Source organism: Clytia hemisphaerica, unplaced genomic scaffold (genome assembly GCF_902728285.1).
Source record: "Clytia hemisphaerica strain Z4C2 unplaced genomic scaffold, Clytia hemisphaerica genome assembly, whole genome shotgun sequence".
NCBI lineage: Eukaryota > Metazoa > Cnidaria > Hydrozoa > Leptothecata > Clytiidae > Clytia > Clytia hemisphaerica.
The window spans coordinates 1,750,583-1,767,319 of NW_027103851.1; the positions used below are offsets into that span (position 1 = coordinate 1,750,583).

The following is a 16,737-nucleotide window of genomic DNA, read 5'->3' on the forward strand; positions in this document are numbered from 1 at the left end:
TTTGATTAACAGGTGATTAGAATAATCATAATTAGTCTCCGTCTCGGAAGAGGACTGGGCCCGAATTAGCAGACGTTTTAACAGTTTCACTTTCGTTTTCGGCTATACGACAGCGTTTTCAAGCAGAAAGCAGAGGAAATCTGTGAAATTATGGCAGGGAATGTGCCATGTTTCTCAAGATTGGAGCAAGATTATTGTTCTAGAAAGTTCATAAAGGCCTAATAGTTTCAGATTAGTATGATTTCATCAGAAAAAACATTTACACCAAAGCTCCTCATTGATATGTGAAGGCTACCAAAAATAGCAATGTCCTCCATCAGAACAACTTTAACATAAGGGACAAGGACACAGTCAAGAAGTCTACTTTGTTGAAAATTTGCACAAAATACTTAGAGAAAAGGTACAGGAAGCCCATTTATACTCATAAAGTAGTGAAAGATCAGCAGTTTGAGAAGGTTGATTAAAATAGAACTCAAAGCACACAATAAAGTATACATACATATTTGTCCAGAAAGAACTGGCATGTTATTTGTATTGTTTTGGTGTTTAAAAATATGTACTATCAGTCTAAAAAATACAATTCGAATAATGAGGGCAATGAGTCTGGTTAATGTTCTATATTTACAAGAAAGGATTACTGAAAAAATACTACTGTATGTACTACTGATGAACTAAACTCAAAAACTAAAACTTTACCATAAATTTACATTACGACAATTTAAAAATCTATCTTTAATAGCAACAAAGAAAAAAACATGGCTCAAAGTTTTAAAAACAGAGCTAGTCAGAGCTTCAATTCAGTAGGTATAGAGCTTTCAAAATTTGAAAACAGAGACTGCATTGGTTACTACAAGACATACTATCCACACGGTTTTTTCGATTCATGAAAAAAATAAAGTATTTATCAAAAAAAGGTTCTCTTTTTTTTTGGTAATCAATTCCAACAAACAACAATCAATATAACAGTTTTTTGAAAACCATCCCACGGTAAAAACATTATCAACCAACTAAACCCACACTGCCAAAATTGTAAAAATAAGTCAATATTTTAATTTCTATCAACAATTTCTCGTAAAATGTTTTTTTCCCAACATTCTGATACCAATCATGGCTGGAGGCATCATGTGTAGAGTGACTGTGTGGCATTTCATTGCTTTTAATGATCACAATACCAAACATCAACCAAAACAAAACTGACGCCAAGCCAATAAATCTGTCGATTAAAAATTTCCATGAAAATTATAATTGAAACTTATCTCGTAAAATGCTTTTTTCAACATTCTGGAGGTGTTCAAAGTTAGAGGTATCATATGACCATATGTAGAGCCAAGCAATACATGAAAAGTCATTTGCTATACCATTTGCCATGAGATATATGAGTCAACAAATCAAACAAAAACCAACAAATCATGTCTCTTCACTTTCATGTCACATCGTGTTTATATGGGGTATCAGAAAGCCAATCCACAAGAAGAGCCATCTTCCTTTATTATGGAGTGTTCCAAAACTATTGGTAGGTTGTTTGGAAGTAAAGAAACCCACACAGTTTTTTTTTTGAATATTTAACTTGAAAACAAACTGCATCTTTCCAGCAGAAACTCATGTTTCAACATGCTACATAACATTGGTCAGTCGGGTCTGCTACTAACATGTAATAGTTTTATTATAGACGAGCTTGAGAATCCGAAGGCAGAACTTGTAACATGTATTATGTGTATAATTATGTCAGCCGACTTGAATCATGATACATTACTCACATTTCACTGGATGCATTTTCGCTGTGAAATTATCCGCAAAATTTTCTGACCGCGCCGTTCTGAGACGGAGGCTAATTGCAACGAGATGAAACAGGTCGTTAAATTTCAGTTTTAGCACAAGATCAAGAATTTACTTAACTGTTTCGAAATATTTCAATGCGGGCCCAAGTCGTCCACAAATAGGGGAGGGTTCAGGGGATACCCAATTCCGCAATACCGCCAATTTTTTCTCCAATTTCTGACCAACAGTCAAAAATTGAACCGAAATTCCGCCAACGAAAATTCCTTTGAAATTCAAGATTTTTGTCAAAAATTCCGTGGATTTTGAATAATTTTTGTCAATTCCGAAATTCCACAAAACTTTATGCTAAATTTCGTTCTTCCACACTAAAATTGTCTAATTTTCCGTCTCCGTCGGAGAACCTGATTTCCGTAATTCCGTCTAACTTTTTGCCAAATTCCGCCACTTCGTCCGAAAAAAAGGGCCAATTCCGCTCCTCCGCCAACCATGAAACCCCCTCCCAAATATTCCTATTTTGATAGCAAACTCAGACTGTTCATATAGATCCATGTTTTGAGATTGATTGATTTATCTATTGGCGTGGATTAAAATTTATAAATTCTGATAAAAGCAAGCGTAAAAGTGGAAAGGCTGAAAGCTCAAAATGGGGTAAAATTCGCTAGCAATTTGAAAAAAAAATCTAATTTGATGATTCTTCAACAACTAGTTTGACATTCACATCTGTTATAGCCTGGAAACGGTTAACAAAAGGTTTTTAGAATCAAGTTGATACTGGTAAATTTAAATGTGCGTAAATCTTTGGAGGATTATTTTCTGAATCTGAAATTTTTGAAGCGGGCAATTAAGGGCTCTGGTCATAGTGAAAAATTAATTTCAGAATTTAAAGATAAAACCTTGTTTTCGCTTCTTTGACATGTTTAAGAACAAACTGCTTTTGAAAAAATGAATTTAAGTAATTACATCATAAGTAATTAAGGAATAAGTGTGGCATGGACCTTAGTAATACGTCATAACAACGCTATTTATATACTTTTCACAAAAAAAAAAGCCTAATCTCCTTGGGGAAATCATTTTATTGTTTCAAACTTTTTTTAAATTAATGACAAATAATTCCTTTATTTAGATTTTTTCGGAAAAATCTTCTATTTGGCTACATCCCAAGTTATAGCTGTTTTCGTATGGAAATTTAGTGGAGAAAATTGCCAAAAATGAGGTTTTTTGGAGATTTTAAAAAGAACACCTGAACCAAAAAAAATTCCAAAATGTTTGATTTTTACCGAGATTAGGGCTTTGAAAGGTGAAATACTCTTCTTCGAAAAGCTCTTCGTTTTCTTCTTCATTTAATTTTTTCATTTCAATATTTCGATTTTTAAATTTTAGAAAGGTAGGTTTAACAGGACACATAAAAAGTTATACATTAATCTTTTTAAAATGCAGAAATTGCGATTTAAGTTGGTGTAAAATCGAAAAATTGTCCAGAGCCCTTAAACGATTTTCATGACAGTAATTGATCTGCTATGACATTGTTTGAAAGTTTTTAGTTCTCTCATGATAGAAGGATTCTATTGAATCGTACGAATAAACTATAGCGTTTCTGAAAAATAAAATAAATGTAAAAGCTATGTACATCACCTGACCCCGAGAATGTAGTAAACCTCGAAAATTTTTCCAACGAAAATCTGAATTGAAGTTGATTGGATACTACCCGAATTGAGACATTTTTTCAAATAGATCCTTTCTAAATCAAAATCTATTGCAATTAAATTATGATGATATGGTATTTTTATACTCCTAATGAACAAAGAAAATGGGGAAAATAGTCCATTTCAATATTTATTGTTCTAAGCTAGATATTTTAACGAAAATGCTTGACCTACCGGGCGCGCCACAAAAGAGTTTCTCTCTTTGAAACGAATTTTCTCGAAATCTAAAAATTTTAAAAGAACCATTCCTATTTCATTGGAAAGAAAAAAGATAGATTTGAATTTCGATGGGTCATTTATTAAATTCGATTCATTAGATCAAAAGTTATGCTCAGTTGAATAGAAAAGTTACTTTCAGAAAAGGCTGAAAAACGTGCTAAATAGAATCTCGATTGGTCGGTACAGGTTGATTTCGGTCTGTGCTTTTCACGGTACTTAAATATCATTTGCGGTTTTAAAGTTTCGAGATAACTCCCCTTTTGTGCCAAATATTTCAGCACCGATTGTAGTTAAAGTCTGTCTAAAAAGTATCAGGACACTTTAGTTTTATGACATTTTCTCAGCATCTATTTAGTCTATATTCGAAAGTTGTACAACTTCCATATGAACTACAAAAATCTATTATTATACTACTATTTATATACTACCCAAAATCAAAAAATGATGTTTATTATAATTTAGAACTGATACGTTTTCACAACGTAATATGATCATTTTCCTTAGGTAACCATTTGTAATCCAATTTCAGAGACTCGATCAAGGACGGGCTCAAGGTTTTTGGATTCCCATAGCCGCTGTACCGACACAGCAATGTTTGTGTCTGCATGCACCAGTAGTCCGGATACATCTGTAAGTATCCCAACCACGTCGACAACAAACTCCGTCTTTACCGCAAAAACCTGTAGAACATTCTCCATCTTTCTTGTTACATTTCCACCAGCAATTTTTACCTGTATGAGAAACCAGGAATGGGAAAATGAATTTGAATTTCTGGTTCTAAATATCCTTTAAGTTATTAGAGCTTTTTTAGAACCACTTTTCAGGAATACATTTGACGCTCTCTCATTCGATGTTCTACTATTCCATAATAGTTTTAATTAAGAAACTTTTAAAAACGATACTCTACTATTCATTAGGCTCCCTTACTTTATGACTAGCCATAACTTTCATTGAGGTGCCAACGCAGCAAAACGAACACATAGAGTTGAATTTGCGGTCAAAAGGAAATGATCATAGCCCTACAGTAATTTTTGTTAAGAGTGACCTCTCATCTGAGACAAATTTCTTTCAAATGCTAACAAATGTGTTAAGGGAGTGATTTACAGTCTACTTAGAGCGACATCCGTACCTTGTCTTACACGCTTTTTATAAGAACAATTTCATAAAAATACGAGGCTGAAATATGGCCAAAACCTAAAAACAAATTAAGAAGAATCTGAACCTCAGATTTCAGAAATTACTGAGAAGTACATATTTTCATTTTAATTAATATTGACATTTAAGGCTGATAAACTCATATAAATTTAAGAGCAGCCCTGCTAGAATCATATGACTTACTGGTTTTTCCTATAAAAAGCGTATATATCTGAAGATACTGCTCTTCATATGTTTTATATGTTTCATATATTTTACTAATGTACACGTTTAGCAACATAACTGTTACAACATAATACTTTGAGTAGAGTAATATTTTTAACCTATGAAGAGCGCTTAATAACTAATTGTGGTATAAAAAGGGAATTTCCCAGAAAAGGGAATTTCATTAGATTCATTTAACTCTCCAGGGATAAGAAAAAGACAAACTGATATTTCAAAATGAGTAATCAGATCAAAATAACTCCGGAAAAGTCTTTTTGATGATGATAAAACAATAGAGAGACCGCAAGATAAGAATGCTACGGAAGCGGAATTAAAATACTGAAAAACGCGCGCAAAATTATGAGATGTTTGCCCAACTTCCTTATGCGTGAAGCTATGAATGCAATCTTCAGAAGCTTTAGGCCTCCTCCAGTGGCAAAAATAAAATTTCCCTTGAAATTCAAGTTTCAACTGTATTATGCTAAATCTACACCGACAGTTTCAAAGATAAAAAACTAAAATCTTCTACAGGGTGTCCCAAAAAAAAGTATCGAGTCGTACAACTTCTATAGAAAGAAAGTTCTTGTGTGTGGTGTTTCACTGAATTTGTTATTTTTATCAACGTTTCTCTCTGTGTCATATTAAGTGACATGAGACATCTTTTATGAATAACTTTTACAAAAAACAATTCTCAATAACTTTAACGTCATGAAAATTGTAAAAAAAGTTAATTCTTTTTTATCATAATGACTATTGTAAAAACAATTATTGCGGTGGTATACATTTTCTTGCATTTTGTTAAACACACGCAACAACCTTCTAGTCAGAATCATATTCGAACACGTAACTTTTTTTCGGGACACCATGTACAAAGATTGGTGTAAATACACTATGAACCAACCGCTATTTTGGACATCTCGTCTTTTAGTTGTACAACAATGCTTCCCATTGCACGGTGTGGCCATTCCTGCGCACCCAGCATCATTCCATCCTCTTCGACAACAACGCCCGTTCACGCCACAAAACCCAGGACAGTAACCGCCCTTTCTACCACACTTCGACCAGCAATTTGAACCTTAAATGAAATTTTGTTATGAAAATACAGAACTGTAGTGTAAAGATGCAGAATTTTGGCGCCTCATTTCTCATGCAAGTTAACAGGACCTTCTTTTGGATTACATATTATTTTTGCAGGTAACTTCAACTTTTATAAAATAACTTTTTTCTAGACCAATCAAATTCGACGGCTTGTGTCCACTGACTAGCTATTATATTCCCTGTTTTTAAATGAAGGGAATATCTAAATTTCTGCAAAATTCTTAAAACTCCTAATAGTTTTAAGGTCAATGAAAAATTAATCTTACCTAGGTTCTTAACAAGAGCTGGCTCAGTACAACAGTGCCTATTAACGCAGGGGAATGCAGCGTCTTGCCATCGACCCCATCCTTTTCGACTGCAAAGACCTTTTTTACCACAGAAATAGGTAGGTTTTTTCCAACAATTTTGTCCTTGGTTTCTTAAATCTAAAAAGAAAGAAAGGTGGTATATTTTTATTTTGAAAACAATCTGGGTATTTGGCACAAAGACAGGGGTATAAATTTTCAAAAAAACACCAAAAGACAAAGACAAGTACAACGTTTTGAATATTCCATCCTTTATCGTCAACATGAGAAATATGAGCAATCTGATTGGCTAAAAACGCATCCTCCTCATCATCACCTAAGTCGGAAACAAACAATAACCCTCAATCCACAGTTTGCGATCAGCCATTGCAGTACTCAGTTCCTAAATCTCTATTCCTGTTTTTCGTTTCAAAATATTAAGAAATTTATGCTTTCTCGAGCGCCCAGGGCCAGCAGGACACAGAAGTAGGATTTCAGATACAATTTCGTTTTGTGCACAGAAACATTGACCTGAGAAAGAGAGCACGCTGCTTGTCAAGACAGAAGGAATTTTTGGGAGTCCATGATAGATCTCGTGAAGGGTTGGGTGGTCGCGCCAATCAAGATTCTGTATTATTTTCAAAAGGTTTGTATAACAGCCACCAGGCTCTTCACCATGGTTTTTGTCATAGTCCAAGTCTCTGAGCCATAAAGAAGAATGGGCTCGACAAGACTTCTAAAAGTTTGAAGTTTGAGAACGTTAAACAAATTAGAGTGCCCTATCTTGTTTAACTTATTACAAGCTTTCGCAAGCTTTCCAAGCTAGACTAGATCAAAGATAGATTGATCTTAACTTTTCGAAAACCACCTAAAAACAACAAAAAAGTGCCCTTCGACCAAAGCAAAGTTTTAAGTTGTATTTTTTGACTAAACAAATATTCTTTGATTTCTTTCCCATTTATGACGTTCTAAGATTGAAGAACCTCTGATATAAAAATGAAGATCATATCATTAATCTATAGGAAGTTGATTTTATTATTCTTCTTTTTTCATCTTCTTTTTTCCATTTTCTAAAGATTTTTCTTTTTTGCAAATATTCCACTCTGGATTATCTTTCAAGCGAGCACAATACTGTTTTTTAATTCGAACTCTATCAAAAGTAACATCATTTTTTGTCTCCACTGCAAACTATATTGAGACAGACTTTACTTTTAATCAGATTTTGGTAACTTTTCTCAATGTCGTCGTCTGCTTGAGATATAAAAACGCATACATAAATGCTGTATTTTATATTGTACCGTACAAATACAAGACCGCGTTCAAAAAGGGTCCTGTTAAGCGAGAGACCCTATTTGAATTTATTTTTGTATCTTATCCCGAAAGTTATTCTCAGGAATGTTTGAATAAGACATGAAACTGTCAGTGTTGAAACAATAATTTTCACTACTTCAACTATGATATCACGCTTCTGACTTCGGTTGGTTAATCACTCTATTGATGGATAAAAGCATCGCATCAACAAAATATCATCATTTACTACATATTTTAAAGAATTTCTGAAAGAATACCTGGAATACAAGCTCCGTTATTGCAAAGGCTATATCTGACACTTGATCCTGAACATTGCTTTCCACCGTATTTAGGTTCTGGATTAAAGCATCTTCTTGTGGACCTTCGGCGCCCTGGACCACAGCGGCGGCTACAAGGTCCAAATGTTGACCAAGAGCTCCATCCTCCATCAACTAAAAGCAACGCGAATGTATTTTTTAAAGAAATTTTAGGTTGTTCTATTTTCTAAAAAAATCCTCAAAATGGTTTCAGCAGAACTATAAGCCCAGATGACACACAACGTTGTCTCAACGTTCATCTAACGTTAGATGGACGTTGTGAACATCAGATTGACGTTGAAAGAACGTTGTGTGCCAGCTGGGAGGGGGCGTATTAAATAGTTGAGCGTCGTTTATGAGAATTTCTTGTTAACGGTGACTTTCAATATCAAATAATGGAGCGTATGAGCGTATAACAAATAGAAAAACGTCGAATTAAAAAAATATTCACGATAAGTGTGCACTCTTTTTTCTTTTACCTATAACTTTTGAAGGAGTTCTTCAATCTTTATAAATTTGGTATCGTTGAAAAGATATCAGTGAGTGAAACAATTTGAAATAAAAAAATCTATGAAAAAATTCTAAAAACGAAGATGAAAATGAAGAAGAAGGCTATGACTTTCATTTTCACTGGAGAGATTCTTTGATCTTAGGAGGTAATCAGTGTGAAGACGAAATTTCACTAAAATATTCATTCAATATAAAGTTATGATACAAAGTTAATAAGTGATTGACCCCAAAAAACAGCAGAAAACAGCAGAAAACAGCATTTTTAGACGTCAATCTGCTTATAACTTTGTTTGATATCTTTTGACAAAATGATTATTTTGAGAATTTTTTTCACAGTGATAACGTTCGATGATCAAGGATTCACTTCAGTGAAAATGATAGTTATAGCACTTTTCTAAAAGATCTTTATTTTTTTCTTCTTCATTTTCATCTTCATTTTTAGAATTTTTTAAAGATTTCTTTATTTCAAATTGTTCCACTCACTGATATCTTTCCAATGATACCAAATTTATTAAGATTGAAGAATTCCTTCAAAAGTTATAGGTAAAAGAAAAAAGAGTGCACACTTATCGTGAATAGACTTTAGAGAGGTCAATTGCAAAGTTAAAGAAAAAAAGGAAGTTTTACTCTTGACGACAACAGACCCACTGGGGACCCCAGCCCCACTGGGAAATTAAAATGTTGTCCCCGGTGGGAAAATACCCTGAAATTTCCACCCCACTGGGATATTTATTTTGACTTCATCCCCATTAGAAATTCAAAGTCTAATTGCACTCCAAAACCATCCCCATTGGATTTTTTAATCTTGGAACAATAGACTTTCTCTCCCCATTGGGATTTCGATAGCAGTTTTTATTCACACTGAGGAAAGAAGTTCCACCGGGGCTGTGAGACAGGGGTGTACTACAGAAGCTTTCAACAGTACGCCATCCGATTATTCCTTTAACGTTACTGGACACCTACCTGGAACTTTGTAAGCGAACACATAACCTGCAACACCGATACAGTCTTGGCCATTTTGACAACTTGTATAGTAGGAGTTAATACATTTGTCGTCAGTTGCCTGACCACCTAACACTGCACTGCTTCCAATTTTTGTTTTATAACATTCCTCAAAGTTGGTTAAAAAAATGGCTTTTCCTTTAGCTTTTGCTGCACAGTCACAAACCAATCTAGAAATGAAAAACAAAACATAATGAAATTACTCAGGACCACCAACTATCCAATTATTCCTTTAACGATCTGTGGATTGTGGATATGCTGTGACTGGGCACCTACCTGGAGCTTTGCGTAAACAAAAATGAAACATTAAAAAATCTAATAAAAAAATCACTTTGGAGAACCAAAAGTGAACTTTTATTGCCTTGAATACTAGAGCAATTAGTTTATACAGAAGGCGCTCAACCTTTTGTTAAAGCTCATTCACTCTCGAGTACCTAATAGCTGCCCCCCCCCCCCCGCTAATTTATTTTTCGAAATTTTTCCACCCAGGACATTCTTATTCCAACCCCCTGCTTATTAATTTATGGGAAAATGTTTTTGAAAGTTCCCTCTTTTGCCCTTATTCTCTGCTGTATTAGCGTTTATTTTTTATTCCAACCCTTCCCGCTTATTAAGTTTTGTGACAACCCCCTCCCCGCTTATTCCAACCCCCTGGCTATTAGGTACCCGAGAGTAGGCCCGATGAGCAGAATATTTCGCCCTTTTAAGATACGAGAAAAATACGATTCGCCAGCCAAGAATTTAGAATTCGCCGGAGTTAATTTTTGATTCGCCAGTAAGACTACTTATAATCTATAAACGTTGCTGTGATATTTAAGGTAAGCTGGGAAATCTAAACTATAGCCTGGTGAATCAATACATACCTTCAAAATATGATGAATTTACGTTTGGACACACGATATATCAATTTTTAGCCGTCAAAAACTAAGCTTTATTATATAGGAATATTAATTTCTTTAGGATTATCTTTAGGATACCCTGATTTTGAGTAGTTTGAAAATTGTGAACCAAAGCATGTCGGACGAAATTCAAAGAAACAAATAGAATTTACTTCGTGACTGATCCAACTACATAGATTGGACTTCTCATGACCAACTGTTTCTTTGCATTGCCATTCACGGTGAAACATCCTTCACGATATAGTTTGGAACCATTACCACAGTCTAAAGAGCATTGGAGATAGAGATTAAATTAAAGGAAGGAAATTATGGCCGGAAGAAAATTTGAAATCCGCTAAATTAAAGTTTTTCGGCCATCCACCAAATAAAATTCCTGCCAAATTTAATTCTTTTCTTTTAATGTCCGATTTTTCACAATTCACAACGCCCGATATCAATGTTTTTACCCTGATTTCAGATTTAAAAATCCGTCATTCGCCAAATTAAATTTCCTAAGAAAATAACTTTTTCAGCCATCCACCAAATAAAATTCTCGCCAAACTTTCTTTTAATGTACTTCGAAAAGACAGGATTTCCAGTACATTGGAAATACCAAAAAAAAACTGGAAATGTCATATTTTAAGAACTTTCCGGAGCAATAGTAGGGGGAAATTTGTTCGTTTTTTTGAGGTCGCTCGACTTTTTTAGTCAAAGCACTTGTTATACATTTTTGGAAAGCTAAGGGGTAGGGGAATCAAAATAACTTGGGTGCCAATTTTTTTTCGGACACTTTGGTGTGATTTTCGGACAAATACGACGGTCTCAGGCAAAAATCATAGGGTGAAAAATTAATGAAAATTTCAGCTTGAGAAAACGGAGACCTGTTGTATATTTTTGGAAAGCTCTCAGAAAATTAAGATTAGTGATATATTGCGAGTATAGGTGATTTCTTTACCTAACTCGAGATATTAATCCTTAAAAACAGTGTTTTTCAGTGTTTTTCAGCCAGAAACAGCTGTTTTGTCCAGTTTTTGCGCTTTCGGAAGCTCAATATCTCGAGTTAGGTACTGAAATCACCTATGCTCGCAATATATCACTAATCTTAATTTTTTGAGAGCTTTCCAAAAATATACAACAGGTCTCCGTTTTCTCAAGCTAAAATTTTCATTAATTTTTCACTCTATGATTTTTGCCTGAGACCGTCGTATTTGTCCGAAAATCACACCAAAGTGTCCGAAAGAAAATTGGCACCCAAGTTATTTTGATTCCCCTACCCCTTAGCTTTCCAAAAATGTATAACAAGTGCTTTGACTAAAAAAATCGAGCGATTTTACAAATTTCCCCCTACTACAATGGAAATATCTCATTTTTCAAATTTGGAAACGCCACTATGTGACATTCTCTAAATTTCCAGAATTTAGGAATTTTATATTTCTAAAAGTTTTTACCAGTTTAAAATGTCATATCTTGAAACGCCACTATGTGGCATTCTCTATAAATTCCCAGAATTTTGAAATATTAAATTTCCTGGTATTCCTCTCCCTCCTCAAACTAACGCTGCCTGCCCTCCTTCATAAAAAACTATAAGAGCCAATAAATGTTTATTCAAAGTAATAACGGTAAACATAACATTTCTCATATATTAAGTTAAGAAGTAGCCTGCAAAAGATACGAACGTTTTTTATTTAAATGATTAGTCGCTCTAGGAGTCAGTTTTCAGATGTCCGGACCCTACCTTCTCCAACCCTAGTACACTCTCGGGAAAGATTAGTACAAACTGTAACTTATTTAGTCCTATACTTTTTTCCCTCTCCCATGCTAACATATTGCCTCACTGCAACCATGGGTAGACACAGTTTTTCCTTCTTAAAAAAATTGACAGCGAAATCGTCAAAGGGAAAAAAATTGCACTTCATAATATGATATGTTTTGTGCGTTGAACATTGTAGCATATACATTTAGGCCATTTAGGGGCCTAATTTTTTCGAAATTAGCGAGAATAGACGAAATTGGTCAAAATTAGGTTTGCTAAAATTATTTATTATTCGAACTTTTCATTAGTTTAACTGTTTTTAACATTTTGTTTTTAGGCGGCAGAACCCTATCTTATTTTGGGAAGCCGATTTTTATGATGGAAAATGAAATAAAACAAGCAACATGCTGAATGGACCTACCTAATGATTAACATCAGATGAAAATAAGAAAAAAGTGACAATAATTGTACAAAAATTCAGAATGGAAAAATAAAGCTTGTGTGTTGAATAATGTAAAATGGTAAAAAGGAATTTCCCCAAATACGAAAATCACTTAAACCATTCAGGCCCAAAAAACCTTTTAAGCTGTTTTTGGCCCAAATTTGCCCAAAAAAAATTTCCTTGAAAATCTGGCTCCTTCACATTTTGGGCAATGCCATTTTGCATCATTGTGCACAAAATCAGAAAACAATTATGAGTCAACATTGAGAAAAGCTATATTTTCTTATTTGGTTAAAGGGAATTTCCCCAAAATACGAAAATCCATCTTTTAAGGCGAATAAGAATTTTCCAGGAAAAACCACTTCAGGAATTCTTTAGAGAATCTTGCCCTCCATCTTTGTACAAAAAATCAGAAAAAAGTAATGATAGGATTTTGCACAAAGTCCAAAAAACCCTATTTTTAGGCAGTTTTTGGCCCAAATTTGCCCAAATATATTTTTTTTCGAAAATCGGGCTCCGACACATTTTAGGCATTGCCATTTTGCATCATTGTGCAAAAAATCTGAAAAAAATAACGAGTCAACATTGAGAAAAGCTATATTTTCTTATTTGGTTAAAGGGAATTTCCCCAAAATACGAAAATCCGTTTTTTAAGGCGAATAAGAATTTTCCGGGAAAAAACACTTCAGCCATTCTTTAGAGAATCTTGCCCTCCATCTTTGTACAAAAAATCAGAAAAAAGTAATGACAGGATTTTGCACAAAGTCAAAGTCCAAAAAACCCTATTTTTAAGCAGTTTTTGGCCCAAATTTGCCCAAATATATATTTTTTTTTTTTTTCGAAAATCGGGCTCCGACACATTTTAGGCATTGCCATTTTGCATCATTGTGCAAAAAATCAGAAAAAAATAACGAGTCAACATTGAGAAAAGCTATATTTTCTTATTTGGTTAAAGGGAATTTCCCCAAAATACGAAAATCCGTTTTTTAAGGCGAATAAGAATTTTCCAGGAAAAACCACTTCAGCCATTCTTTAGAGAATCTTGCCCTCCATCTTTGTACAAAAAATCAGAAAAAAGTAATGACAGGATTTTGCACAAAGTCCAAAAAACCCTATTTTTAGGCAGTTTTTGGTCCAAATTTGCCCAAATATATTTTTTTTCGAAAATCGGGCTCCGACACATTTTAGGCATTGCCATTTTGCATCGTTGTGCAAAAAATCAAAAAAAAATAACGAGTCAACATTGAGAAAAGCTATATTTTCTTATTTGGTTAAAGGGAATTTCCCCAAAAATACGAAAATCCGTTTTTTTAAAGGCGAATAAGAATTTTCCCGGGAAAAAACCACTTCAGCCATTCTTTAGAGAATCTTGCCCTCCATCTTTGTACAAAAAATCAGAAAAAAGTAATGACAGGATTTTGCACAAAGTCCAAAAAACCCTATTTTTAGGTAGTTTTTGGCCCAAATTTGCCCAAATAAATTTTTTCTTAAAAATCGGGCTCCGTCACGTTCTGGGCATTGCGATTTTGCATCATTGTGCAAAAAATCAGAAAAAACTAATGAGCCAATCCTGAGAAAAGCTGGTAACAGACGGACGGACGGACGAACGGACATGGGTTAATTTATAGAACCTCCACCGGGGTACCCGGAGGAAGGTCCAAAAAAATGTCCTTACCAAGAATATCACCAAAACAAGCTGATGCCAAACTAATGGCTATGAACAATTGAAATATCATGATGACTTTATCAATTCCTACAATAAAAAAAATTAAAAAGGTTTTATTTTAATTACTAAATTTCACTACAATATCATGAACCTCTTTTATTCGAATCTCTCTGTAATTTGAACAAAACAATTATGGTCACCCTTAGCTGAAAAGTGGTTTAAATTACTCTCTGTAATTCGAATCTTTGGTCTCATGAAGATCGAGTAAGAGAAAGTCAACTGTATAATCTTGATTTCTTGATGCATTAGATGAATTAATACCCATTTCTCTTTTGTACAGTAGTAAAAAGCATTTCAGATAGATTCTTTTTGAGTTTTAAACTAAAAAATACCGTTCTACATTACTGTATATTCAGCCAAAAAAAGAAAAGTTCAAACTCGTACCCGGTCCCTTGGTTCGTTTTTTAATGATTCTGATAGCACTCAAGTGATTTTATATAATAAATCTTATAATTCATGACCTACCTTTCCGTTCACCAAAACTGAAATGAGAGAAAAATGTTTACTTCCAATGGATGGTGTTCTAAATCTAAAATAGACTTAAAACGCACCATGCTTCCACGCCATAATTGAACAATGATACACGTGTACTGGACATCGTTGAAAACCTTGTAGTCAAGGTGATCAGAACTGTATTTGAATTTAAAAGCATGGTGGTTATAAAAATATCTTTTATCTCGACGTTGATACTGAACTGTTAAATTTCGATAGATGAAGTCGTGACAAAAATATCTTTAACCATTGGAAATTTAATATTATTGTTAAAAGTAGACTGGAAAATTAAATTTAGTCCCCTTTTGTTGTATTCCAAAGCCATTTCTCCCTATTTCTAAGAACTGTATTTTTCTATCCAAGAAAGACACGAAAAATCAAACACAGATAAAAAAACCTCGAATATTCTTAAAGATTTTATTTAGTGTTTTTTTTAACATCATGAAAATCCTCATTTTCATCTTCATTTTTCACATATTTTTATTTAATAAGATTATCCGGGATTATCCTCCTCTAAAATATCTTTCCAACAGTGGATAAAACTTTATAATTGTAAAATTGAGTGCGCTGAGAAAATGTTGAAAAAGTCTATTAAAACTTTTTTGTTGCCCCTGATTTACGTCGGGCCTGTAATCGTGGGGACACCCGCATTCTAGAAACCATTCATTCACTACAAGGCCTATAAACTTAAAATAAATAGCAATCGAAACTGAAAAACATTACCGAAATTGATGGAGAATAAAATGAGGACCTTAGAGGAGTTTAAAGACCTTATAGAACTAAAACATTTGACGATTGTCTCAACAGAAAAAAGAATTTAGATTAAAAAAATGAGTAACATTTAAGGCTTGGGGACACGAGAAGTTTTATTCGCGTTGGTGCAATGCAATATATGCTCCATCCCACCAACACAAGAAAAAAAATGTGTCACATGGTTTCTTTTTTTGTTTCATAGGGTAAAAAGTGAGGGAAATACCCTAATGACACGCTGATTTTATCCCTGGGACAAAAGTTAGATTTCACTTTTATTGATAGAAAGAAAAAAATGGGGTGGAGACACGAGAGAAAGCGTTTCAGGTTGGTGGGATGGAGCATGTTACATTGCACCACGCGATAAAAACTTCTCGTGTCCCCAAGCCTTTAGAGGGAGTTATTGCTGGGTTAAAGATTTCTAACGAGTACAAAAAACATAATCTCTGATTCAACTAAAAGGATACATTAGGATTTGGATCAGAAAATAGTCAAAATATTTTCACAAGTTTGGAACTGATATCTTTATCGTAATATTAATATTATCTACAAGAAAATTATATATATTCATAATACCAAAAACACGACTGGAGTTAAGAAAATAGAGAAAAATTATTATATCAGACCTGGTCGCTTATATTGGTTAATAGTTAAATTTTTCTCAAAATTTAACCAATCAGATTTTTTTAATAAAAGTCGTAAGAATAGTGTTAATAGGATTTCAAATAGTTCAGGAAAATATAAAAATTATTTTATCAACCACCATACAAAACAAATCTATAATCTGTCTTTACTTGAATCATTGGATAAATCTACTTCTTTTTAGCTTTAGAAGGTGTTCGACTGGCTTTTGACGGTTTTCGTTTCGGTGACGGAGTACGTTTCTTTTTGTCTGTTTCGACATCGGCAACTTCAGGAGGGTTTTCAATAGTGCTTTTTGGTAAAAACTGAACACGATAGGCTTCGCGTGCTTTGTAAATTGTTCCACGTGCCTTGTCCAGTTCCATCTGAAAAAAATAATTGTGTTGTTGCAGAAAAGTAAATTATATACAAAATTTATCAAGATTTGTTATCGTGCGACACGTAAAGAGAAGAAAGTTATTGGGACCCCTCCAGCGTGAATGCGTGAATTGTC

At 33.9% G+C, this 16,737-nt stretch overlaps 2 protein-coding genes across 2 annotated transcripts in view; both read right to left on the reverse strand.

Annotated features, from left to right (window-relative positions):
- Positions 1–4,030: 4,030 nt before the first annotated feature.
- On the reverse strand, positions 4,031–14,847 carry LOC136807745 (coadhesin-like). Its single transcript, XM_067064358.1, has 8 exons — positions 14,826–14,847; positions 14,310–14,387; positions 10,613–10,724; positions 9,523–9,731; positions 8,011–8,184; positions 6,425–6,583; positions 5,962–6,135; positions 4,031–4,432 (listed from the first exon to the last, which is right to left on the reverse strand). The coding sequence occupies exons 2-8, from the start codon at positions 14,368–14,370 to the stop codon at positions 4,251–4,253; spliced, it is 1,071 nt and encodes a 356-aa protein (XP_066920459.1). The 5' UTR covers positions 14,371–14,387; positions 14,826–14,847; the 3' UTR covers positions 4,031–4,250.
- A 1,258-nt stretch (positions 14,848–16,105) lies between these two features.
- LOC136807743 (androglobin-like) overlaps positions 16,106–16,737 on the reverse strand; it is a 100,520-nt gene continuing 99,888 nt past the window's right edge. The window contains exon 34 of the mRNA XM_067064357.1: positions 16,106–16,609. Coding sequence (XP_066920458.1) covers positions 16,415–16,609 — 195 coding nt within the window. The 3' untranslated portion in view covers positions 16,106–16,414. The remainder of the gene's footprint in view (positions 16,610–16,737) is intronic.